Consider the following 27998-nt stretch of genomic DNA (forward strand, 5'->3'; position numbering starts at 1 on the left):
GTGATGCATCTCCTCTCTGGGACACGAATCATCACACTCTGTGTTTGAAGTGTCCTCGGCAAAAACGAGGAGCTTATCGCCCGGGAAACACACACTGCTAATCACATTTGCTCACACCACGGCTTCTCGCTCCTTCTTTTTTCACTTCATTCCCCATCTCTCTCCAGCGTTCTGGGTTTTTGTCCATATATCCACCAGCATCTGTTGTTCTAAACGCATCTCCTTTCTTTTTTTTCCCCCGTCATCTCAATCTCATCATCTCAGTTTCTCTTTCTCAAACTCAATAAATGAAACGATGAACCATTCACTACACCGTACATACGACAGAACAAGAAAACAAGAACGGATTTAAATGCGTATCCGTTTTCGTATTGCGCGATCGTTTGAAATGTGTCCGATCGGCCGATCGCGTGGACGCGGCACGATGCATACGATCGTGCGGGTACGGATCAAAGAGCTTCAGATAATGCTCCCGTCGAACATCACGGATGAGGAAACGATGCGGTCTCGGTGATTCGGACCGTGGCGTGGTTGTTGTTGGAGTATTTCAGAAACGGATGATCTTTTGGGATTTTCACAGAGGTCAGAGAAGAACGGGCAGATTATTTCGAAGCGGTTGCAGTAACTCAAATAACCAGTCTTTACAACCGTGGTGAGCAGAAAAGCGTTTCAGCATGTCGAATCTTGAGGAGGATGGGCTACAAGAGCTGAAGACCACATCGGGTTCCACTACCGTCAGCCAAGAACAGGAATCCGAGGCAGAACGTCGCTTGCTCGGTCAAGTTTGAGCTCATCTGTCCTATTAAGTACTCTGACTCGGGAGTTAAGATACACTTGCATGACTGCAATGCCTTAAGGTGCACATGAATGTCATCATCTATCAGCTACTTTATCTCGGTGTGTGTGTGTGTGTGTGTGTGTGTGTGTGTGTGTGTGCTGCTTTGTTTTGCATGCCTAGCTGCCGTATATAATCATAGTTATTAGCCCAGGCTGATGGTTCAGAGGGGGATTAGGGATCAGGGCTGCTGTTTCCGCCTAAATGGACAATGTGGATATTTTTACTCTCCATAGACTCGGAGCGAGGCATACTCGGGAGGCATCACAGATCTGTGCGTGCGTGCGTGCGTGTGTGTGTGTGTGCCTGGGTTTGTGTGTGTCTGTTTGAGGAAGGTCTCGTTTTCTGATCCGTAGGTTAATCCAGAGGCACTTGACAAGTGCGACACAGGCAGAGAAGAGGAAGTGTTGTTCACAGTGTGTGTGTGCGTGTGTGTGTGTGTGTTGAGAAGCAGCTCATCCTGACGAGACGAGTGCTGGAGTGAAAAGCTTGATGGCCTGCGGATGCTTTCTGTTCTCTTGCACATTCACTAAAACCAAAGAGGCTGATTAACTGCAGCAACACACACACACACACACACTGCTCTCAAAGATGCCTTTCTTTCTCATATCACTCTGAAATAGATCTCTTTCTTTCCTTCTTTCACTTTTTACTCCTACATTTCCTCTATTTTTTCTTTTTTTCCCCCTAACTCTGATCTGACTTGGTAAAGACTTGTGTGTCGCATATTTTTTTTCTTTTGTTAAGATAAACCTTTTATTCATTCTTCTATCTATCTATCTATCTATCCATATATCTATCTATATATTACAACTTACAACTCGTCTACAACTTAGACGAGTTTTCTCTGTCTAAGTAACACGACAGGCTAATTTATCCATCCATCCATCCATCCATCTTCTATACCACTTATACTTTTCAGGGTCACGGGGAACCTGGAGCCTATCCCAGGGAGCATCGGGCACAAGGCGGGCTACACCCTGGACAGGGTGCCAGTCCATCGCAGGACACAATCACACACACACTCACACACCCATTCATACACTACGGACACTTTAGACACGCCAATCAGCCTACCATGCATGTCTTTGGACTGGGGGAGGAAACCGGAGTACCCGGAGGAAACCCCCGCAGCACGGGGAGAACATACAAACTCCACACACACAGGGCCACGGTGAGAATCGAACCCCCGACCCTGGAGGTGTGAGGCGCACGTGCTAACCACTAAGCCACAGTGAAATAAATGCTATTCTTGAATGAATCTAATAGTGTCAGCATTGGCAAATTTCTGCAGTATAAGGAGAATAAAACACTTCAGGACGTCCTGTTATAGGAAAATCTTCAACTTCAGGGTGGTCACAGTAACTCACACACCCATAACAGGGGTTTGATTGTTAATAGTTCAACGATTCTGCTTCTATTCTGTTAGTATTTCCTTTTCGCTCACACTGGAAATAAAGAAGCCCTTCCTTAACTTGACATGTTTCTTGTAATGTGGGAACAGCGAACTGGAGAAATCCGACGGCGTAGTTTTGCTGCAGCAGTGTGAGAGCAAAGCTGCTCTTCATCTTCCTCATCCTCACACACACACACACACATGCACACGCACACGCACCCTCCTCTATGCCCTGCAGATCAGCACACAGCTGCGAGAGACTGATAAACAAGTTACAGAACCACTGCACCCACAGTGCACCCTACACCGTGTGTGTGTGTGTGTGAGAGAGAGAGAGAGAGAGAGACAGACACACACACACACACACACACACACACACCAAGTTTAATGCTCTTTCTTTAATTAATCAAGCTTAGATAAGCAGGTCTGAACCACAGGCTTAACCAGGAACAAATTAGGACGTCGTTATTGTCATCGTGACTCCCTCATGCAGTTGTGTTCTTTCTCCAGTCTGTCACTTTCCTCCTCATCATGTATCCCTTCATCAAGCCTTTATTCTGCTGAACCATTCTTCATCTTCATGGCAGAAAAACACAAGAGGAGGAAATTTTTTGCTATTTCTTGCTATGATTTGTAATGTAGTGGTGTAGGACAGTGGTTTTCAAAGTGGGGGCCACCAGGGGGCGCCTCAACAATTTGGTGTGAAAAATTAATTCTCACTCTCAGACAACCACACACACACACACACACACACACACACACACACACACACACAATTCCTAATGTAATGTAATGTAAAGATGTAAGATGTAATTATTAATAAATAAATAAAAAAGAGGAGGGATGTATTCAGAAGTCTGTATTTTTAATGTGTTTTAAAGACATCTTGCAAAAGGGGGGCCTCGGTCAAATGTTAATGCCATTTGAGGGGCCTTGCCCTGGAAAAGTTTGGGAACCCCCCGGTGTAGGAGGTAGCCCTGCCCTCTAACGGCTCCAGGTTCCCCGGCTCGAACCTGAACTTACCTTCCTTGCAGGGTTCTGAATGTTCTCCCCATGTCTGCAAGGGTTTCCTCTGATCTTCCAAACATATTTCAGGAGGTGGAATTGGCTACGATAATCGCCCCTAGATGTGAATGTCTATTCATGTGGCCTTGCAATGGAATGAAGTCCCATCCAGGTTTGTAATCATAATCATAATCCAAACCCAAGACTTTAAGGTAAACAACAAAAAAAAAAATGAATATAAAAACGGAAGACAGTGAGATATAACAAAAGGCTCCGGATTTACACAATGGTTTGTTTGGGCAAAGAATCTAGAAACTTGAACTGCTTCAATACTTCAAAACTGTGACCTCTGCTGGTGGGGAACGGCTCTGGTTACAGAATGAATGAATGGGTACTGTAATGTGAGTGTAATTATGGTTATGTGTGTGTATGTATGTATGTATGCATATACGTATGTACGAGTATGTGTCTATGCAGTCTTCTAGGGAAGATAATTTGCTGAATGATGAGTTAGAAAAAGATTCTCAGGTTATTATGGAAAATTCCTATTGGAATTCCTGGTACTCCGACTTAGCCTGCTATGGAATACACCTAAAGTCATGAATGTCGTTGGGATTCTGATCAATTCTCATAAAAATGTGTATAAATTGTGTATTAGAATGCCATGCAACCCCCCCCCCCCCCCCCCCCAACAAAAAAAAAGCTATTAAAACTGAAGTTATATTATAAAGTCACCAGAAGTATGTGGTGAGTTGTAGCTCACCCATCTCATGATTTGATCTATTCTGCGCTGCTTTTCTGCTCACCACGGTTGTAAAGAATGGTTATCTGAGTTAACGTAGCCTTCCTGTCAGCTCAAACTAGTCTGTCCATTCTCTTCTGACCTCTCTCATCAGCAAGACGTTTCCACCCACAGAATTACCACTCCTTGGATGTTTATTTTATTTTATTTTATTTGCCCCATTCTGTGTAAACAGTCTGTCTGTTGTGTCTGGAAATCCCAGAAGTTTCTGAAATACTCAAAATAACACCGACAACCATGCCACGTTCACAGAATCAAAGACCGCGTTGATGTTTGATGTGAACATTAACTGTATCTGCATGATTTTATGCATCGCAATGCCGCCACGTGATTGGCTGTTTGGATAATTGCGTGAATGAGCAGGGGTACAGGTATATGTTTCACATGATAGAAATCAGACCCATGCGAATCCATAAGGAATTTGATCACTTCCAGTGGGAATCTTGCAGGAAACTTGCATTAGAAGTGTTTTGGCTGGAAACAGAAATGAATTTCAGAACGAACTAGTTTGGCTTTTCATGTTTTGTACCACTAGAGGGTGGTGTTTACCTCACTTTCGTGGTCACTCAGTAAAATCCGCTGCATGAACGTGGAGTTTCTTCTGCTTGGCTGAATGGGGGGAAAAAAAACATCTCTCACACACACACAACAAAAACCTCACACATCTTGATTACACTTGTATCAATCGATCCATTTTCTATACCGCTTATCGTACAGGGTCGCGGGGAACCTGGAGCCTATCCCAGGGAGCATCCGGCACAAGGTGTGGTACACCTTGATTGATCCTGGATCCGAGCCTTGATTGACATATTCTCATCTTCCATGTGTGTCTGACCCATACTTGGACCTCTCTGACTAGGAGTCTTGGATTCCTCATAATAAAAGACACTCTCAGGTGATTCATCTTGAAGGAAAAAGTCACATTCCCTGAAAACAGTCGACGTTAAAGGACTTTTTACTGCTTTGGAACGAGACCTGTACACTTTGTTGTTTTGGTGCCAGGTGATTGCTCGAGGCGTGTATGCATTAACCTGGCTGCTAAAGCCCTTGAGACTGCACAGAGTTTCCAGACTTCACGTTTACTTCCACGGCGAAACTTGTCCATTCCGACCTGACAGAAAGTGATGACTACTGCTCATTATCGGCCCAGCAGATGCTACACACACATGGGCAGCTGTAACGGTGCTCTCCCTGACTCTTCCTCCCACACACAGTCCACCTGTTATTCCGTTTCTGTCTTCCTCTCACTTTTTCATTCTCAGTCTTACTAACTCGCATCCATGTACACTACCACACGCACACACACACACACACACACACACACACACACTTGTCCTGAGTATTCCAGTGCGAATAGCCCACTGTTGGATGTCGTATATGTTTTCCTAACATTGCATCAGTACAGTTACAGTGTTATAGCCAGTGCATGTTCCTGATGACTCAGATTAAAAGTATGAAGTTTTACTTCCTGACCAGCAACAAGAAGGAAGTTCTTTTATTAATAAGCTTTGTCTTAAACATATGAGCCTGTGAGGTGTTGAAGGGTGAGTTTTTGAAGCAGCAGTGAGACAGAATTCAACCAAAAATCGGCAGTTATCTTGAACGGAAAATAACGCAGGAGGTGAAAAAATATCACGTGTGTCAAAAATTCCCCAGCTCAGCACCTGACGTACTTTTGTTTAGGTTTTTTCCAAGTGCTTTTTTCGTTTGTTTGTTTTAGCTCCTGTCTCCGCCCCTTTTCCTGTCATTGGTCTGTTACCTATTGTGATCATGATATTGTGCTTATCATGCCCCCCCCCCCCCCCCCCCCCCCCCAGATCGTTTTATTCTGTATTCCATGTTTCCTGGTTTTGACATTGTTGATTGAGGCTTATCCTTGTTGGAATGTATGATTATGATTATTGGCTTTGCTCTAATACATCAAACGGCCGCATTTGCTTGTTGCAAGTTCACCTAGGATCTGACGTTCAAGAAAAAAAGAAAAGAAAAAGAAAGCAATAAAACTGTGCTGTGATCTTTGGAGAAAAAAAATGGAGAAATTGCTAATTAATAAGTGGTGACTTGCTGCCCATCTACAACAACAACAACAAAAAAAGAAGGTACACTTAGTAATTTTGGCTAAAGTTAGCTGAAGCTAGCTATATTCAAACAAACAAACAAATAAATACAGCGCCTTAGTGATCCGTCTAAAGCCACATCCTCGAAACCCATGCAAGTGTCCAGCCTGTGCTATGAAAACTCAACTCTAGTTGCTAGTGCAGTGCGTTAAGGCATTTTAGAAGTGAAAGATTCCAGATCTTTGATGCTACAAACGAACACACAAGGATTCAGAGCAAGTATGCAAACTGAACACTTTTAAAGCTTACCCAAGATTAAAGATGATTCTCTGCTGCTTAAACACACATAGAGTGACATTTGATCCAAAAAAAAAAGACATTTGCTGGTCAACTAAAAGCTAACTATGCTCGAAGTTAGCTGCAAAAGCTAGCTCCAGAAGCTGTATTTAGCCACAGAATAACTTCTGACAATCTGCAAACGGAAATTATTGTTATATCTGTTAAGTATCTACAAAACCATTGCTTCATGTACATTTATACACCGGAGAGACTGTTTGGTCCGCCGTGCTTGTTGAACAGAATTGCCTACACTGAGAACTCTTTTTCAACTCACCAACTCTAGAAACTTCTGCTTCAACAAATCTGTTATAGTACATTACCACCGTCTCAAATGAGATTTGCCCCTGAACTGTGATTGGGAAGTCCATTTACTTCAAGAAGTGCGGTTCACAGTTTAGCACCCTCACGATATGCGCAGACTCTAATGGCAAGTGGGACTTCCTAATTACCATAGTTGATGACAATAAAAAAAGGAATAAATTATTTAGTGCTTAAGATAGCTCGTTATGTTCTAAGATCTAATCAGAATTTCAGTTCGTTAGTTTTTAATTGGACGTCCTCTCAGTCCAGTTCATGATAATGTATTTGAGACACTTGGGATTAAGTCTGTCAGAATTATTACATAATCGTAATTAGTTGAGGTAATCATCATCATTAATCCTTGGACGTGTTTACTTATAAATGGATAACCAGTAAATGCATTGTATCTTCTCTATTTGTTTCTTAATATAGTCAAATCAAGGCAGTAACATATATTAGATTTTATTCACAGTCAAGGGCTTCAATCTGTTTAAACTATGCAATCTATGTAATGCAGAAAATTAGTACTGACCATACCACAGTGCTGTTGAATCCTCGATTCCGATTGGTCAAAAGGTGTTGATTCATTTTTTAACGAGGCAAATCACAGGTTTATATTATTGCACTTGCTCAAATAAAAAAAATAAAAAAAATTTAAAATGTGTGTAATCATTGGTATGGTGAGGTTTTCTGTTTGATGTTAATTTAACATTTGTAGGCGGAGTCTCCGGTTGGTGGCTTTGCGGTTAAGGCTCTGGGTTATTGCTCAGAAGGTTGGGGGTTCAGGCCCCAGCACTGTCAAGCTGCCACTGTTGGGCTCCTTGAGAAAGGCCCTTAACCCTCTCTGCTCCAGGGGTGCCGTAACATGTCTGACTCTGCACTCTGACCCTAACATACAAAGAAAAGAAATTCACTGTGCTGTAATTGTTATTTATGTGACAAATAAAGATGCATTATCACTGCACTATACTATAGTATGCTATGCCATGCTGTACTATACAGAAAAGATTCGTTATTATGTGTAAGACAACCTGAAGGTGTAGTAATCATGATTTTATGTACATTTAAAATGAGGCATAGATTTTTATTATTGCAAAATTTCCCAGTTTCCCAGTGTCATGCTCTTTCTGGTCCTGTCTGGAACTCTCCTGCTCCGACTTCGCCCTCGTTCCTCCCACTCATCATGTGGTGTACCAGTGCCTAGTTGTAATGCCGACCCAACCTGTCTGTATTTATAGTCTCCGTTGCATAACTACATTTGCAAGTCTTGCATGTGTCTCTATTACAGTGATAATATATATATCGATTCCTGCTTCTGTGGGGGGGGTTTCCCCTTCTCTGTGTGCTGTTGATTATGGATACGTTATGGATTTGTTCACACGGTCCACTTGTTGTCTATTTGGATCACAGCTGTGCTTCTTGGAACGGCCTGAATAAGACAATAATAAATATGTACGGGAAAAAAAAAAAAAACAGAACTTACCGCGCACTTTCAAGTGTCGAGATATTTTCCCATTGCACAAAATACTATTCTTTAATGCTTGGAGATTTTTGTAGTACTTGTTTAAACCAACTGGAACTAATGATACTTGGAGGCGGGGCTAGTAGCACTGTTGTACTTTATGATACACACACAGGGTTTATATTTGATAGCATCACAGCATTAGGACAAATGGCTCGGCTTGTTGGGCTCTGCAGTGTCCACTGCTGATGTTTAATCGTCATCATCGTCATCTGTATTCCAGTATTATTTTTATTTAACTGTCAAACATATGAGTCAATTTGTGAAGTCATGATGTAGCAACAGGACTTGAGAGTGGTCTAAGTCTAAGTTTGTCTGACTTTTTGAATGTGAACTGCATGTGAGATCCTAATTAAGTCATTTGTACTGTATAACGAATGGAACAGGTTATTTCTTAATTTACAAATAAATGTACATACTGGTTTAATTGGTTAGCAAAGGGTTTTAGGAAATGCTCATTCATTAAGAAAGTTTCTATAGGTGTAGTTTGAAATAAGTACTTAACAAAAACATAAACAGGAAGCATCCAGTTCATTTTTTTTTTTTTGTCTAAATAAATGATATTATAACTTTTATTATTATTATTATGAGTTGTAGTAGTAGTATTTATGTTGCACCTTTCATACATTAAAATGCAGGTCTTTTTATTTAAGACGGTGCATTATGCAGAGGTTCAGAAATAAGACGTGTGGAATCTCTGTGTGTGTGTGTGTGTGTGTAAGAGAGAGAGAGAGAGAGAGAGAGAGAGAGAGAGAGAGAGAGAGAAAGTGTAATGGATCCTATTGCATATTTGGGTGTCTGCCCTCCTGTAGGGGTTTCCTCTGTGTGTGTGAGTGTGTGTGTGTGTGTGTGTGTGTGTGTGTGTGTGTGTGTGTGTGTGTGTGTGTGTGTGTGTGTTAATGGATAGTGAGGAGGTAAGGAGGAGTGAGAGCTCTCTCTTTCTCTTTCTCTCTCTCTCTCTGTCTATCTCTCTCTCTCTCTTTGCACTGTTTCACCCTCACACACACACAAACACACTCTCTCTCTCTCTCTCTCTCTCTCTCTCTCTCTCACACACACACACGGCGAGGGATAGACAGGGAGAGAGCACAGAGAAGTGGAGAGAGAAAGGATTTTCAGTGGTCAGACTCTAAACCGCATCCCGTCACCTCTCAAATGAATCGGACTACAGCGAGCGACTTGTTGTGTGCATCCGGAGACCTGTTGTTTGTTTAAATGTGTATGGTTATATTTGCTCCGGTAAGTGGCACGTTATCATTTTCTGTACTTTGAGCTGATGTGGATTTCATTCCACTTTCTTTCTTTTTTTTCTCCGGACAATCGATAGTACCCAGGTGTCGTATAACGAGTGGGAAAATGTATGACGTCAGAGTCAATAAATATTGACGTTCAATTATTTCGTCCATTTTGTGACTTTGTGTATGATGGTATTACATGAAAATATGCAAATAACTTTGGAACTGTGTTTTTTTTTGTTGTTGTTGTTCTTTTTTGTTTTGGCTCTTTTAATTTGCTCTCACATCTGTAGTGTAGAAAGAGTTAGACGTTTCCGAGGACCTTAGATTCATTCCTCGTGAATAATTAAAGCCTTTTACAGTGCTGGCGAATGACAGAAAATACATCAGAACTGAAATCGGAGATCTACACCAGCCTCGGAGTACTCTTTTGGGATTCGAGTACAATCATCGATCAATTAGGGTCGTTTCAAGTTTAGTGCAGAAGGAGCTTTTATATATGATACTAGACTAGGTGTTGCACTTCATTTGATTCTTTTTTTAAAAAAAAAGGGATTAGGGCGAATAGAGAAGCAGTGGAGAATAAATACGTTTATTATTAAAGTTCGATTTTTAACTATCTAAAACAAGTTGTAAGATTTCAGGAGTAATCCACATTCATTTTGCTTTAAACCGTATCCAGATGTCACATGATCACATAGATATTTCTTTTTTTCTTCTGATGTTCTTAAAGGTTGTTTTTTTTTTTAATTCCGTATAGTAATTGTACTCACCATCTAATTTATTAGGAACACCTGTACACCTACTCATTCGTGCAATTATCCAATCAGCCAATGACGTGGCGGTAATTCAATTCATCCCGTTATAGGTCGAGAGCTTCAGTTAGTCAGAGTGGAGAACAAGTGTGATCTCAGGGACTGTGGCCTGGTTGTTGGTTTGAGTATTTCCGAAACTGCTATAGAGTCTCTGCAGCGTACACAGAACGGTGCGAATAACAGAAAACATCCAGTAGGTGGCAGTTCTACATGAGGAGACACCTTGTCGATGAGAGAGGTCAGACTTATTTGTGCTGACAGGAAGGCTACGGATAACTCAAATAACCACTCTTCACATTCGCGGTGAGCAGAAAAGCATCTCAACATGTCAAAACTTGACGCAGATGAGCTACAACAACAGAAGACACAATCAGTTTCCACTCCTGTCGGCCCAGAACAGGAATCTGAGGCTACAGTGATAAGACTAAATGATTGGCTGATGGGATAATTGCATGGATGAGCAGGGCTACATGTGTTCCTGTTAACTGCTTCGAAAGTGTTTGTATGACCGAGCACTGCCTGTGAGGTTGTAATCATTCATACACAATGCAAAGCAAATGTATAACTTAGGACATAAAGGTTAGCATTAGGGGTGGGTTTAGCATTCATACATCTATATGACTTAATTTATATGAAATGGCATAAAATGCAAACTTTTCGAGCTCAGGTTCGATCCAACATGGTCTTGCGAAATTGTAGCAACTTGATTGGTGTGACAAACGACCCAGGGTATGGTTAATCTCGGCGGTTAATGTTTGTACCTTTTCCTCTCATGTATAACTGCGTGAAATTGATTACATCCGGTCACATTTCCATTGTTTGTTCAAATTTGTATGCATCTTTCATGAGATAAGGTTCTGTTGTTGTCACGACAACAGTCCCGCATGCCCATTTATTTCTTAGACAGTCATGACACACACACACACACACACACACACACACACACACACACACACACACACACACACACACACACACACACACACACACACACACACACACACACATAAGACAAAAGTGAATTTCTTTCATTACCTTTCAGCTGAGGCAGAGTTTCATTCGAAATACCTAATAACCACTTGAATGAATGAATAGGAGCCTCTAAAATGTAGCCAATAAATGTCGCTAGTTTTCCCCTACCTCATTGCATAACTGCCAGCTGGATATGAGACATACCTGGGAAAAGTATTGGCTCTCTGAGGGAGACCGTTGTCTGGGTAAAGTGTTTCAGGCCAGTTACTTTACCTCAGAGCGAGGATGTCTTCTGCACTTATTAAAGCAGATCTTCTCTCCCGAGCCCTGGCTAAATAAAAGGAGCAGGGTAGGAGACAGACCGCAAACAAGAATGAGCCCCGTTACAGGCAAGCTATTGATACAAGGTGAAGTCTTTTCAGATATATATTCCCTGTCTGCTTTTTTTGTGCCTCACATTGATTAGCAAACAGCTTGAGAAACGGAGATTACAGGCACATTAGTCAGTCGTTTACAGGAGTCCGATGGCTTAATTGAAACGAAGTAGCTTTTCATTCTGCCGCAGAGGAGCCAATAAAAATGACAGAAAGACTGGACCAGGATTGCGTTCCCTTGGTTAATCATGAATATTCAATACGATTTTATTCGCTTTTAGCATTGGACTAAGCAGCTTTATAGAAATTTAGATTTAGAGCAAGGCAGTGGAGAGAAAACGGGATTTTATTAGAAAAAGCCTTTATTGGTCATATATACATTACAGCAGAGTGAAATTATTTTCTTTGCATATCCCAGCTGGTTAGGGTCAGAGCACAGGGTCAGCCGTGATACAGCACCCCTCGAGCAGAGAGGATTAAGGGTTGCTTGCACAACAGCAGTGGCAGCTTGGTAGTGCTGGGGCTTGAACCCCCAACCTCCTGATCAGTAATCCAGTGCCTTAACTGTTGAGCCACCACTGCCCAAGTTTGGGATAGCCCGATAGTTGCAAATCAGAATGACCGAAAGTACATTATAACAATTAAAAAATGCTCTTCAATAGCTTCCGAACGACACCAGATTCGTGCCACTGCGATCTACAGGGTCCGAGAAAGAGGCTGTGGAAGACGATCATTTTAGCTGTCTTTGGAGCTCGATTTCAGGTGCTGATAAAGATCATTTTCACCGGGCCACAGACTTTGTTTATTCAATCCAATATTTGGAAGAATTTACAAATTAGACGAATCTGTAGTACATTTTGTTTACGATATTAAACCTCTGCATGTGGCAATTTTTTATTCTAATTTTTATTACAGACTAAAATGCACATTGTTTATGATTCAGAAATATATATATATATATATATATATATATATATATATATATAGATATATATAGATATATATATATAGATATAGATATAGATATATATAGATATAGATATATAGATATATATTTTAAAAGGAGTCTTTTCAATCACAATTCATTCTTCATTCAAATTTCAATGTTGGAGATATTCTGAGAATCGAATTGAATAAAATTGTGAAGCGAGTATCGTGAATCGAATCGAATGATAAGCTGAGTGTATGGTTACAACCCTATTAAACATAAAAACAGGTGGATATTCAACAACACTTAACAGTCTGGATTCCAGATGAGTCCTGAATATCACTGGATGAGTAATCTCATCTGAAAATAATCACTCGATGATCAACAGAATGAGGTGTCCGATTAGCTGGATGAGTAACGCTCCTTATAGAACTATCCATCTGTGTAGTTCTGCTCTGGGTTTTATATATAAATATATATATAAAATATAAAATTTTAAAAAACGAGGTTGGTATAGCTGCTAGAGTGCATAATTCAAAGCTGATTTATGAGCAACATGAAGCTGTTCTCTGGAGCTAAGCGGATAACAACAAGGTTTTGGCAATTTCATACATAGCATTCTAATACATTATCATATCTATAGGAATGGCTAATTCACAGAGACTTGCATGGTGGGCACTCCATATAATCTAATAACTTGATAATAATATAATATTATATATGTGTGTGTATACACACGCACACACACACACACACGCACACACGCAGTTGTGCTCATAAGTTTACATACGCCTTGCAGAATCTTCAAAATGTCAATAACAATCTACACCGATCATCCTGTTCAAAAGTTTACACCCCCCTAGCTCCTAATGTATCGTGTTGATTTCTTGCGCATCAGTGAATGTTTGCATCTTTTGTAATAGTCGTGTACGAGTCCCTCAGTTGTATTCAGTGTGAAAAGATAGATCTTAAAGTCATATAGTCACTGTTGGAAAGGGGACAGATATGCTGGAGAAGATGCTGGAAAAGCAAAGAATGTGCAGGACCTGAAGAACAGTGGGCAGTTTAACTGTTCAGGACAAACAAGGGAGTCATTAACAACTCTCAGAAAACATAAACACAGTTGTGGTTCATCCAGGTAACAACACGCAGTATTAATAATCAAGCGTGTGTAAACTTTTGAACTGGTTCATTTGTGTAAATTCAGTTATTATTGGTGTCTTGTGGACTATGTGTAAAATCTGTTACGTGAAATTGCTCATTCAGGGCAGAACTCAATAAAAAACAACATGCAATTTTAATGATTCTTCTTTTTTTTCTTCAATTATTGACATTTTGCACATTCTGCAAGGGGTATGTAAATTTATGAGCACAACTCTCTCTCTCTCTCTCTCTCTCTCTCTCTCTCTCTAAACTTTATTTTTTTTTAAACAAAATTTAGATGGACATTGAACAACTTTGCTCATTTAAACTGTCATTTACAGATTATAGAGAATGAAAACAGAATGTGTTGTGATGTCGTTTGCAGCTTTTTGCCATCTTTGCTTTCGCAACATGTGGAGGCTACACTGGACAGCTGCGGGTTAGTGTGGACTGTGTCAACAAGACGGACAGCAATCTCAGCATCACCATTAAATTCGCCTACCCATTCAGGTAAAGGCTGGTCCAACACACACACACACACACACGCGCACACACACAGACCCTATATACCTTTAGCAGAAAAATAAGAACTTATTTAAAGGAAAAGATTCCTCTTTACCACAAATGTCCAATATTTGTTTCTTTATCTTTGAGCTGGAGATGCAGGATGTGAATGAAAAGATGAAGTCAAAGCAGAACAGCCTTCTTCTGTAATACCACAATCCTTTAGCCTAAAGATAATGGGCAACAGTGCCGGTTCACCTCACTTAAGGTCTAAGGGAGATACATAAGCAATCCATTTGGTAAAATCCTCTAAACAGGAAAGATGAACTGACCTCAGTTTCTCCAGTTTACAGTTTAGTCTCTTCAGTCCAGCACAAAGCAGCTTCGCTCCTGAGTCCTCCAGAGGATTAACGCTCAGATCCTCCTTAGTCAGCTTGGAGGATTCTGAGCTGAGAACTGTGTGTAAAGCCGAGCAGCTTCTCTCAGTCAGGTCACGCTCACTGAGCCTGAAAGTAGAAAATTGAAGTGTTCTCCCATTGTAGTACTCAATCTGTAGAATAAGCTGATTGCTGTTGGTTAATATCTGTCTACTGGAGTTTTGATCCTAGCTAAAATCAAAATTGAATGGACAGCCCCAAGACTCCAGGAGACCAGAGAAATACCTCACTTCCATCACAGGAACGTCCATGGAATGTTGCAGTGATTTGCAAATCGGATAAGTTTCCCATATGTTATCCCCAATAGAACATAGATAACATATCAAATGTTTAAACTGAGTAAATGTACCAGTTTAAGAAAAAAATAAAGTCATTTTGAATTTGATGGCCGCAACACGTGTCAAAAAAGTTGGGACGTAGGGCAACATAAGGTCGGAAAAGTAAGTGTTACTAAAAAGAACAGCTGGAGGAGCATTTTGCAACTGATTAGGTTACTTGGCAACAGATCAGTAAGATGATTGGGTATAAAAAGAGTATCTTAGAGAGGCAGAGTCTCTCAGAAGTCAAGATGGGCTGGAATCTGGATGGAAGCAATACAGTATGTTGCTCTAAAACCTGTATATACCGTTCAGCATTGATGGTGCCTCTCCAGATGTGCAAAGCTGCCCATTCCAAACACATTTTATATGTTTTCTCTGTTCTATTGTGAATAACATATGGGTTTATGAGATTTGCGAATCATTGCATTCTGTTTTCATTTACATTTTACACAGCGTCCCAACTTTTTTGGAATTGCGGTTGTAGTATTTGTAGTTCTTCATGTAGTCGGTGTTTGCATGTAAAGTCACAAGCTCATGTCAATTTTAAAGCAGCCGAACCAGAACCTCAGCTCAGTCTCTACAGGTTACAGCGCTGATGTTGCAGCAGTGCACAAAGCTTCTGCACTCCAGAGTGTCCAAATTTATTCTCCGTCAGTTCCGTCTCTCTTATGTGTGCAGGATTTGAATGAACAGATGAAGTCAAAGCAGAACAGCCTTCGTCTGTAACACCGCAGCCCTTTAGCCTAAAGATAACGAGCGACAGTGGAAAGAAAATCTTCACTCAGATCCGGTTCTCTCTGCAGTACGGCCGTTTTACCCAGAACCCCAGTCAGAAAATCTCAGACCTTCTCTACATCAGCACTTTTTAACAATCTGCAGTGAGGGAACAGAAGCAGATTACATTACTAGACATTTCATACATTATTTTACCTTCAAACCTCCTTAATACTCCACTAGATGTCATGTTAAAGCAGCCGGTATCGGAGGTAGCACGATAGCACATTTTCTTTTCTGGTACCAATACTGAAACCCTGAGGATCCGATCATTTCACCTACTAAACTTTCAAATGATTCATAATTGAAGCACTGTTCAATGGTCAAATTACCATACGCAAACTCTAGATTACCCTATAGATAGAAATCCAGAGCCATGCAACTGTTTTTATTCTAAACATTTTCAAAATAAAACAATAAATGTCAAAGGGGTGGGGTTCAACTGAATATATTAGTAAGGGGGGTGGTTAGACACACACCTGTCTATATAAGGTCCCACAGTTAACAATGCATGTCAGAGCACAAACCAAGCCATGAAGTCCAAGGAATTGTTTGGAGACCTCCGAGACAGGATTGTATCAACGCACAGATCTGGGGAAGGGTACAAAAACATTTCTGCAGCATTGAAGGTCCCAATGAGCACAGTGGCCTCCATCATCCATAAATGGAAGAAGTCTGGAACCAGCAGGACTCTTCCTAGAGCTGGCCGCCCGGCCAAACTGAGCGATCGGGGGAGAAGGGCCTTAGTCGGGGAGGTGACCAAAAACCAGATGGTCACTCTGACAGAGCTCCAGCATGTCTCTGTGGAGAGAGGAGAACCTTCCAGAAGAACAACCATCTCTGCAGCACTCCACCAATCAGGCCTGGATGGTAGAGTGGCCAGACGGAAGCCACTCCTCAGTAAAAGGCACATGACAGCCTGCCTGGAGTTTGACAAAAGGCACCTGAAGGATTTTCAGACCATGATGAAACAAAGATTGAACTCTTTGGCCTGAATGGCAAGCGTCATGTCTGGAGGAAACCAGGCGCCAGTCATCACCTGGAGAATACCATCCCTACAGTGAAGCATGGTGGTGGCAGCATCATGCTGTGGGGATGTTTTTCAGCAGCAGGAACTGGGAGACGAGTCAGGATCGAGGGAAAGATGAATGCAGCAATGTACAGAGACATCCTTGATGAAAACCTGCTCCAGAGCGCTCTGGACCTCAGACTGGTGCGAAGGTTCATCTTCCAACAGGACAATGACCCTAAGCACACAACCAATATAACAGAGGAGTGGCTACAGGACAACTCTGTGAATGTCCTTGAGTGGCCCAGCCAGAGCCCAGACTTGAACCCGATTGAACATCTCTGGAGAGATCTGAAAATGGCTGTGCACCAACGCTCCCCATCCAACCTGATGGAGCCTGAGAGGTCCTGCAAAGTAGAATGGGAGAAACTGCCCAAAAACAGGTGTGCCAAGCTTGTAGCATCATTCTCAAAAAGACAAGTGGCTGTAATTGGTGCCAAAGGTGCTTCAACAAAGTATTGAGCAAAGGCTGTGAATACTTATGTACATGTGCTTATTTAGTTGTTTTTTATTTTTAATAAATTTGCAAAGATTTCAAACAAACTTCTTTCACGTTGTCATTACGGGGAATTGTTTGTAGAATTTTGAGGAAAATAATGAATTGAATCCATTTTGGAATAAGGCTGTAACATAACAAAATGTGGAAAAAGTGAAGCGCTGTGAAAACTTTCCGGATGCACTGTATTCACTGGGGGTTTTATTGTTTTTAGATAGACTTTTTTTACTTTATAGCTTTGTTAGTAAACATCAGACAGCAAACATTTCTTCAAATTGTTTGCATTTTATTCTTCACTGAATTATCCCTTTAATATTGTACTGGCTTTAATGAAATCTCCTTTTTATCTACTCCCAGGTTTAAACTTTCTTCACGTCTTGCGCTCTGTAATACCCATATGCCACCCCCATTGGAGCTAAAACTGCGTCTGTGTGTGAGTGTGTGTTTATGTGTGTGTGTGTGAGAGAGAGAGAGAGAGAGAGAGAATGCTGTCACTCTTTATTCACAGCTGGTATTCCGGCATTAAACCTACGCACCCCATTAAGCAGCTGTGCTAATTATTTGAGTCGAATTGAGTGATTCAGCGTTACAGCCCAAGTCTGACGACATTTGGAAAAAGCTAGAATTAAAAAAACATCTCCATGGCACCTGCTAAATCATTTCTTCTCCGAGTTGTTAAACTTCGCCTTTCTACTTCAATTTACCGACAGTTGCGAGAGCTGCGTGACGAACGCCCTCGCATATGTCAGAATCATTTGTACAGGCTGAAGACTGAGGAAGAGTGAATGCTTTGTGCTGAAAAATCACCATTTTTTTTTTTTTTTTTTATTAGTGGAGATTTGTGTAACATAATATTTTCTAACCTCTTTCATTTTCATGCAGCTTTCCATGAACAGAAAACACCAATCCTGTATTCATAATGCATTCTAAATGTGTTTATAGCGTGTTAAAGCAGGGGTTCCCAAACTTTTCCAGGGCAAGGCCCCCCAAATGGCTTTAACATTTGACCGAGGCCCCCCTTTTGCAAGATGTCTTTAAAACACATTAAAAATACGGACTTCTGAATATATCCCTCTTTTTTATTAATAATTACATCTTACATCTTTACCTTACATTACATTAGGAATTGATTGCGTGTGTGTGTGGTTGTCTGAGAGTGAGAATTCATTTTTCACACCAAATTATTGAGGCCCCCCAGGCGGCCCCTAAGGGGGCCCCCACTTTGAAAACCACTGCTTTAATGCATTAGATACAACAGTTTAAGGAAAATAATCAACAACAGGATGGCACGTTGTGGCCCGACATGAAGCAGAGTTACTGTAACCACCCCAAAGTTACCAATAATAGCACATCCTTAAGTGTTTTATTCCTCTTGTATCATGAACCCGTCAACACTAACTTTATTTTAAGTATTTAAAGAATGACCCGTGGTATTTTCAATCTGTTTATCGTCGCGTTTAAACCGTTCTCACAGTACGCTTTCATCGACTTTCGTATAAGATACGGTGGATGCTTCATTTATAAATGCATGTGTCATGCATTATGAAATCAGAGTTTATAGGAAGTTTTAGAAACAGAGCGGCAGCCACGTATAATACAAGCAAAAAATAATAAATAAATAAATAATAATAAAAAAAAAGACGTAAACGTTAATTGTGGGTTTTTAAAAGTCGCTTGAGGATCAGAGAGGAATTCCTGGATCTCAAACAAAACTTGAGCAGAAATATATGAGATGGCCAACTTCATTTAAAATTAAAGTTAAGATTAAGAAATGAAAGACGGAAAGCAGAGACACTAGGATGGGACTCGTTTTAAAGACTGGTTAGTAAAAGAAAATTATAAAAGTTTTGCACTGAGAAAATGAAACCTGTTCTTTAAAGGGATTTTTCTTATAATGAAACTTTTTTTTTTTTTTTCATCCATCTCCAAGCCATTGAAGTCAAATATGCACACACGGTCAAACACGGTCCCAGATCAAATTTCTGAGGTTGACGTACAGTACGTCTTTGAAGCTGCTCTCAGATCTCTCTTTGCTTTAATAAGCGCTAAAGCTGCCACTCTTTGGATGTACTGTATCACACTCCTAATTATATTCCATTGTGAGAAAGGGACATTGATATTACACCGAAATCCTGCTCTTCAGAGAAATATCACGGAACTCCAGTAGCGAGGAATGATGCTGGCGTTGCACTGCTTCCTCTCCTATCACACCTGCCATGTTTCCCTCAGGTACAGGCTGATCTCTTGTACCAGACACTACCACGAATCGTTCTTGAGTTCTTGTTGCCTTCATTCGATTCCTTCTCTGATTGGCTGAGGGGTTTATTGATTTTTCCGCTCTAGCCGCTAGTGAGGAATAACGCCTGTGGGATAAACGGAACGTGGTACGTGCGGGTCAGTTCGGTGTTCTCACGTAGGCGGATTTTTAACAGGTGAAATACTAAACGGCAATTTTCTCGCAAGTTCAATTGTTCATACGTATGGTGCCATGAAATGGTATCCCCATGACTCTTCAGGCTTTAGATCTGATTTGAAGAAGCGTATGACATCACGCAGAGTCATAACAGATTTTTCAGGGTCTCGTATTACGACAAGAAAAGGACCCAGAGGCCGTTTTAAGGACCTGAAAGTGGACGACGCTTTGTCTCAACTATACTTTACAAAAATGAAACGGCGTTAGACAAGCAGTGCGGAAAATTTTTTCAATTTTTTTTAAAGGGAGGAGAAAAAGGCTTGTTTGTCAAAAATGATGAGTTCTTTAAGAATCAAGCAGGCTTATGTAATTCACATGAAACACATGGTATGGCAGAAACATTGCAAATGAGCATGACACCTTCCTCAAGTCCTGCAGCTAAGCCGAGTCTTCGGCCCAACATCCTCCTGCGCCACCAAACACAATAGCATAGAATAGAATAGAGTCGAATAGAATAACAACACAGTAACAATAGAACAGAAAAGCAATTCATGTAATAGAATATAATAGATTCATGTAATTTATTAGAATATAATATAGCTGAATAGAATTGAATAGAATATCTGCAGAAAATTATAGAATATAAAAGAACAGTATATAACAGTACGCAAATGGATTCATGTAACAGAATAACAGAATAAACTTGTAGAGGGATTCCTTGAATAGAATAACAGTTGGAATAGAAACAGGATAAATAATAGAATAAAATGTGATATATAGAATAGAAAGGGGGTTCAATTATTCATAGAATAGAAAAGATATTTATCTAATAGATGAAACTAGAATTGAACGAAGTCGAATAAAAAGAAATAGAAAACGTAATATAATGAACAGAATAAAATCAATTTGAGTAGAACAAAATGGAACAGAACAGAATAAAGGTATTCATATAACAATAGAATATATATATATATATATATATATATATATATATGTGTGTGTATAATATATATATATATATAGAGAGAGAGAGAGAGAGAGAGAGAGAGAGTAAACAAGAATAAACTAGGAAGGATTAAATAGAATAATAATAATAATAATAATAATAATAATAATAATAATAATAATGAATTGAATAATTGATACATAGAATAGAATTTATATATATATATATATATATATATATATATATATATATATATATATATATATATAATGTATTTAATAGAATAAACTAGGAAGGATTAAATAGAATAATAATAATAATAATTGATACATAGAATAGAAATGATATTTTTATATATTTACATTTACATTTATTAACTTAGCAGACGCTTTTATCCAAAGCGACTTACAAATGAGAAAACATTATATATATATATATATATATAATGTATTTAATAGAATAAACTAGAAAAGAATGAAATAGAATAATGATTATAATAAAGAAGAACAATAGAGTAGAAAAGGGACTGATTGAATAGAATAGTGTCAAATGGAATAGAAAAAGTGATACATAGAATCGAATTAAATATAATAGTAATAAATAGAATATCAGTAGAGTATAAAAGGGATTACTTTAATCTAAGTGTGTGTGTAGTGTAGGAAGTGGTTTATAGTGAAGTGAGGGAGGAATGCTCAGGTAATGGAGTGATCTCAGAGTGTCTCAGAGACTCTGTGTGTAAGTGGAGGATATTTGGATATTTTATAAGTGTTTAAAACACAAAGTCATCAGGTATATGTGTGGCAGCCTGGGAAACCCTTCACATGTATTCCTCTCTCTCTCTCTCTCTCTCTCTCTCAGGCTGAATCAGGTGACCTTCAATGTGCCTACGTGTGAAGGCAGACAGCAGGAGGAGCTCCACCTGGACGGAGACTTCTCTTCCTCTGCCGAGTTCTTCGTCACTATCGCCGTCTTCGCCTTTCTCTACTCGCTGTTTGCCACCGTGGTCTACATCTTCTACCAGAACAAGTACAGAGAGAACAACCGCGGCCCTTTTATCGTAAGCGCAAAAAGAAACACTTCTACTGTTCAATATGTGTGTCATGTAATCCATAAATTACATGGGGGCTATGCTCTGGTAGGAAAATAATCAAAAACGGCTTGACACAAAGCGGAATTATTGTTACCACCCTGTGGTTACTTTCCAATAACAGCACATTCTGAAGGACAACTGCAATTTGATAAAGATTAAGTTTTTTAATTTATTATAGAATGACAGTACTTTTTATCCCTTTAAATGTGTTTAAAAATGGTAGATTCTACTACCAGTTGTGTTCTAGCAGCTATAAATAGTCGTTCCCTCACCAGCACCTCATTTCAGTCTCTCTCTTTAAGTTAGTAAGACAAAAAAAAGTGCAGCTTGTCATTTTACAAAAAAAAAAAAAAAAACAGAAAGTGCAAACTCCTCTGTCCTGATAACCAAAGCACTGAAACTGGAGACTCCTTCCATAAATGTTATATAAACGTGTTCTTTATTTATATAAAGCGTCACTATTATTATTATTATTATTATTATTATTATTATTATTATTATTATTATTATTAATCTTAGATTATGTGGAGCGTTAGCCGCATAACACTCCTTGTGAAGGAGTTGTTACTATAGAAACGATAACATAAGAGAAGTTGCGCTTGCTGTCAGAGCTGCTGTTATAGAAAATTAATCAACACCTTCTGACCAATCAGAAATGAGAACTCTACCCTTAATTAGAGTGTCATAAATCTTTAATGTTGTACCTCATATTTAAATACATTAAAATCATTAGAACTAGATTTCAGCATTAGCTGGAATTATTATTATTATGATTATTAATAATAATAAGAAGAAGAAGAATATAAATGATCGAACATTCTAAGTTTTGCCACCGGATTAAAAGCTAATTAGTGGCTTAAAAGTCGTTCCTCGTTAGCGTGACGTATGTGTGTACTTGAACAACAATCTCCCAGGAGACCCAGCAGTCGAAATAAACAATATGTGTGATTGCACACTGAGGAAATCTCATTTACATCTAGGTTTCTATTTGTACAAGGATCTCCTGTAGTGAAGAGGAAAAGTCGGACTGGGCTTTGCAGGCTGCTTGTACCTTCATTTGAATTACAGCGTATTCTCATTATACTCGTATGCAAGTGAAATGAAATTGAACATGTGTGAGAATGGAGGAGAATGTAGCAGCAGCCAATAAAGCGAGAAATAAAGCCAAGATAAAGAAGAGCTTGTGAAGTAACGTTCACTTAAATCCAGTTGTGTTTGTACAGGACTTCATAGTGACGGTGGTGTTCTCCTTCATGTGGCTGGTGGGTTCATCTGCCTGGGCCAAAGCTCTGTCAGACGTGAAGGTGGCGACGGACCCCGATGAAGTGCTTCTGCTCACGACTGCGTGTAAAGTGCAGACCAACAAGTGTGGCTCGGTATACGGGCCAGTCTGGTCCGGCCTCAACACCTCTGTGGTATCGCTTCATTTCCTCTTAGATTTGTGAGATGGAGATGTTAATGATGGAAACATTATTATTGGTGCTGCAGAGAAATGGGAAAATGACCAAAATTTTTCATTTTTTAGCATTATTTATTTATTTATATACCCGTTCCATTCATACCAACACTCCTGAAGTCGTAACTTTAATACAACATATTATACATATTATACATATATATATATATATATATATATATATATATATATATATATATATATATATATATATATGTATGTTATATTAAAGGGACAGTCATGTCAGTAAAGTTAATTTGAAATTTAAATAACTAAATCATTGTTGAAATTAAAGCTGTGTCATTGGGCTATGTACTGTTAATAGCCTTTATAATAGTTCTTATGTAATAGCCCTCAATTACCGGTAACTGAAGTGTTTTAGTCAGCATAATTCACATTCCTAAATCTATGTTGTTGATTTTTATTTTATTTTATTGTAACTGCACAGAATAAATTGAGATTTCTACTACAGACACCGGGTCATTAAGTACAAGCATCACTTTGAATTGTCACAATGCAGTATACTATAATAATCTCAATGAGCATATTACAGAATAATGAAAAGCACTTTATTACACATTAATAGTAATAATGTGTAATAAGGTCCATATGTTATAAACACTTTCACTTATTTGAAGCGAAGTCTTAATGAGCCGTGCCAAAATGTGCAGAAATGATCAATCTGAATGGTAGAGAGCATTCTCCTTTCACAGGACACTGTATTTAATAAAATATAATAAAAGTTAGGAGAGTAAAGCGTGAAAGTCTGGAACTTTTTCGGTTGAATAATGAATCACTCATTTGTCCATGTGTTGTGCGTTTCACTCGGATTTCTAGGTGTTCGGCTACCTGAACTTTGTCCTCTGGGCTGGAAACATCTGGTTTGTGTTCAAAGAGACTGGCTGGCACAAGGGTGGAGCTGCACGATACCCGACACCGGCTCCTGAAAAACACACCACCGCATTCAACCAGCAACCCTACAACCAGCAAAACTACAACCAGGGCACCTTCGACCAATCAGGAGCAAGCTTCGGAGGAACCGGAGGCTTTGGCCAATCAGACTACAGCCAGGTGGGGAGTTACACCTCAAGTGGGTTAACGTCCTACTGACCGCACACCATTTCACCTTCCAATCACACACACAAGCTAATCGCAGGGGCGGGGGACAATTTCATGGGCAAAGGGTAAGAATCAGGTACTATCAAATTCTCTTATTTTAGGATCGAAGGTGGTACACAATGATGTGTTTATTATAAAAAATCAGAAGTTCAGAATCTTCACACAGAAGTTATACTTTTTTTTTTTTGTCTTTTAAAAATTACTCATGGAAGTGTTTGCTTTTTTAAAATTCATCTGAAGGTATAACTGAAGTCTGAAGGTTCCCTAAAGGCTTCTTCCGGACCTTTTAAATGTTCTATGTAGAACCCTTGCATAGACTTGCATAGAGTTTTTGCTGTCAGAAAGGGTTCCAAATAGAAACCTTGACTATCCAAAGCATCCTTGAAGAACCTAGGGTTCCACATACACAAAAATAAAGCTGCCAGAAAATGGTCTTTAGAACAGTGCTGTAGAAGAACCTTTGGTTTCCATAAGAAGATTGTAACTGATGGATCTTTAACCATTTTTCTTGGTGACGCGGAGAACTAAAACGTTTGTCCCGCCATAAATGGTGCCATTATGTCGAAGAATCTCTGGTGGAAAATGATTACTCTGTTTTCTTGTTGAAACAGCAGAAATGGCTTAAAAAAATTTTAAAAATAAAAAAAAAAAGACGGAATTGTTCCTTAGGGAGCCAAAAATGTTTTTCGGGAACCAAAATGGTTCCTCAAAAGAAGGGTTTCACGCTTAAGAACCTTTTAGAAGTGTACAGAGTGATGGGAGTTCCTAAAAAGAGATGCGGTTAATCGAGAGAGACACTTTTAGAAACAGAAAACGACATAGTTAAGGGTTTTTAGCTTCCTAAAGGGTTCCACTGGACATCGTCTCTGACTGGGAAACGTGAGCTTATAGGGGTTCTGCACTGAACTTTTAAGGGTTCCTCTACAGGGACAACCAAAGGGTTCTAGATTTATTATCCACATTTCTGACCCCATAATATAATGCCCACCCCCCACCCCCGTATATTTCTGTACCCTTTTCAGTTGTCCATATTGTGTTAACTTGATGCATGAAGATGTGCTGCGAAAGATATTAATAAAATAAAGCCAGCAAATGTAACAGAAAGCAGAGCAATTCATATTACGTTGAAATGAACCTGTGAATGACATACATGTATATGTAAAGTTGTTAGAATTTAAGATACATATATACGTATAATAATACATATATATATACGTATTATTATTATTAGCGATTTCTTCCTGGTTTTAATCTTTAAAGAGTTTAAAGTTGTTCTGACATCATCGCTGAGTTTGACTGACATTTTCCCGGCTGTAGCAGTTGTCTGAGCTAAAGAGACGTGAGATGGGATATAATTGTGTGTCAAAACTGTTGCATGCAATACACGTTCCATCGAGTCTAGTGCACATCTCTTGCTGTTGATCTATATTTCATATTCTCTTGTCTCTTTTCCCTGTACGCACTGTTCTGCGTCCTAATTGGATATTATTTAATGAAAAAAAAGAAAGAAATGAACTAGATTTCTGTGGTTTAAAAAAAAAAAAAACAAGCCTGCTTTTATGATAATTGCAAAACATAGCATTTAAAAAAAAGAAAATAAGAAATGTATTGTTTATTATAGAGTTCACATATGCTGTTTGCTCTAATGTGTATCTTTTTAACTTTTTTTGTTGTTGTTGTTGGTATTTATTTCTTGTAATTAATCCCATGGTGTGAATGGTACTGCATGTGCATTTTGAGTCATGCTAATAAAAATTGTCTACAGAGCCAGAGTCAGATAGTCTTCTTATAGAAATGGACATGTTTACTATTATTAAAGAATATTACAGCGTACAACATTCAAGAGTAAGGGTGGAATAGTATGATTCATAATAATATCACATATAGTATCACTCTACTAATATTGGCACCCTTGGTATATATGAGCAAAGAAGGCTGTGAAAAAAAATCGTCTTTATTGTTTAACCTTTTGTTCAAATAAATGCACAAAAAAAAAAAATCTGCTCTCATGGATATCAAACAATGCAAACACAGGTTTATCTGGTAAAATATATTTGTAAAACATAGCTGTGTAACAATTTTTGTCACCCCTGTAAATTCATATGAGAAAAATATATTTGAAGTATATTCCCATTGATATTTTACAATTTTTTTTAGTACACCTGGGTGACTAGAAACAGGAAATTTTTCAACCATGACTTCCTGTTTCACAGGGGTATAAATATGATGTAACACATAGGCCAATGTCCCTTTTAGACATTCATAACAATGGGTAAGACTAAGGAATATAGCAGGGATGTGCGGCAAACGGTTGTTGAGCTTCACAAAATGGGAAGTGGCTATAAGAAAATGATTGGCCATTTCCGCCATCAGGGCAATAATTAAGAAGTTCCAGCCAACTGGAAATGTTATGAATCAACCTGGAATTGGACATGTGTCTACCACTCCACCTACCACTGAGCTACCTAGTACATCATCAGAACCCAATTATTGTTTAGTGTTCTTCTGTTGAAAGGACTCATGAATATTAGCCAATCTGAGAGAGGCCTTCAGTTGCTTAGAAGTTCCCCTGGGTTCCTTTGTGACCTCGCGGACTATTACACGTCTTGCTCATGGAGTGATCTCTGTTGGTCGATCACTCCTGAGGAGGGTAACAATGGTCTTGATTTTACTCCATTTGTACACAATCTGTCTGACTGTGGATTGGTGGAGTCCAAACTCTTTAGAGACGCATAACGTTAATAGCAACCATTCTGGATTTCCTTATTAGGGTATACCAGTGTATCGCCACACATCTATTGTGTGTAAACCCTTTTACTCTCTTTTTAAGCTTCCTAAACTTTTAGCATACATCTTTTTTTAATAGAAAGTTCTCTCCAGCATGAGACTTGTGTTCCGTTTTCCACCTCCACACTGAAGGTTGAGCTGAGCACCCTGGGCAGTTATTGACTGTTGTGCCTCCACACCGTTTTCACATTGTGTCCACATTTATTTTCTTGGTTGATTCCATACTGCGAGCTGGATAACACCTCCACATTCAACTCTACACTGTTTAACCCAGGAAGAAAACATTTTCACCTTCATATACATTGGACAATCCATCAGAACTCATGGGTGTTAAGATAAAGAGGCTAAGCAATTGACTTAACTAGCAGGAACTGTGCAAATGTGCCATGATGCTAGTTTTGTCCTTTTTATGCTAACTTCTCCTGTTTACAGGCATTCTAATAACAAAGTGATGGATTCATTTAAAACGATGAGTCAGTGAGTCACAAAACAAGGTACAATCACTAAACCAGAAACTATTTCCAACTTCACACCAGGGTAATTCCTGTTGTAAACAGATCACTAGGCAGGTTAGCATAACTAGCGAGTATGCTAGTTATGCTAACCTCTATTTTGTAGTGTGCTTAGTTGCAAAGAAAGAAAAATCTCATGTAACAAAATCACGAAAATCTAATAGGCAAGTAATTTTGGTAAAACCTTTCAACAAATAGCCTGAGAAAAGTAGCAAACATTAAACTTCTAGCAATTGCTAACTATTTCTAACATCATGCTAATTCCTGGTGTAAACAGATCACCAGAGAGGTGCTAGTTATGCTAAGCTGTATTGTGTGCCAAGCTTAGTTGCAAAGAAAAAAAACATCTCAT

The 27998-nt window shown here is 39.2% G+C and overlaps 1 protein-coding gene across 2 annotated transcripts in view; it reads left to right on the plus strand.

Moving 5' to 3' along the window:
* synpra (synaptoporin a) overlaps positions 1–26113 on the plus strand; it is a 29744-nt gene extending 3631 nt beyond the window's left edge. Inside the window, exons 1-5 of one of the 2 annotated variants that reach the window (XM_017450599.3) lie at positions 9176–9495; positions 14109–14233; positions 21541–21739; positions 22996–23187; positions 24066–26113. In XM_017450599.3, coding sequence (XP_017306088.1) covers positions 9472–9495; positions 14109–14233; positions 21541–21739; positions 22996–23187; positions 24066–24338 — 813 coding nt within the window. In that variant the 5' untranslated portion in view covers positions 9176–9471 and the 3' untranslated portion in view covers positions 24339–26113. Of the gene's footprint in view, positions 1–9175; positions 9496–14108; positions 14234–21540; positions 21740–22995; positions 23188–24065 lie in introns of those variants that run through there. The other variant, XM_017450598.3, reaches the window with a different exon arrangement.
* The last annotated feature ends 1885 nt before the right edge of the window (positions 26114–27998 follow it).

The sequence above is a fragment of the Ictalurus punctatus genome, chromosome 21 (genome assembly GCF_001660625.3).
Source record: "Ictalurus punctatus breed USDA103 chromosome 21, Coco_2.0, whole genome shotgun sequence".
NCBI classification, from domain to species: Eukaryota; Metazoa; Chordata; class Actinopteri; order Siluriformes; family Ictaluridae; genus Ictalurus; species Ictalurus punctatus.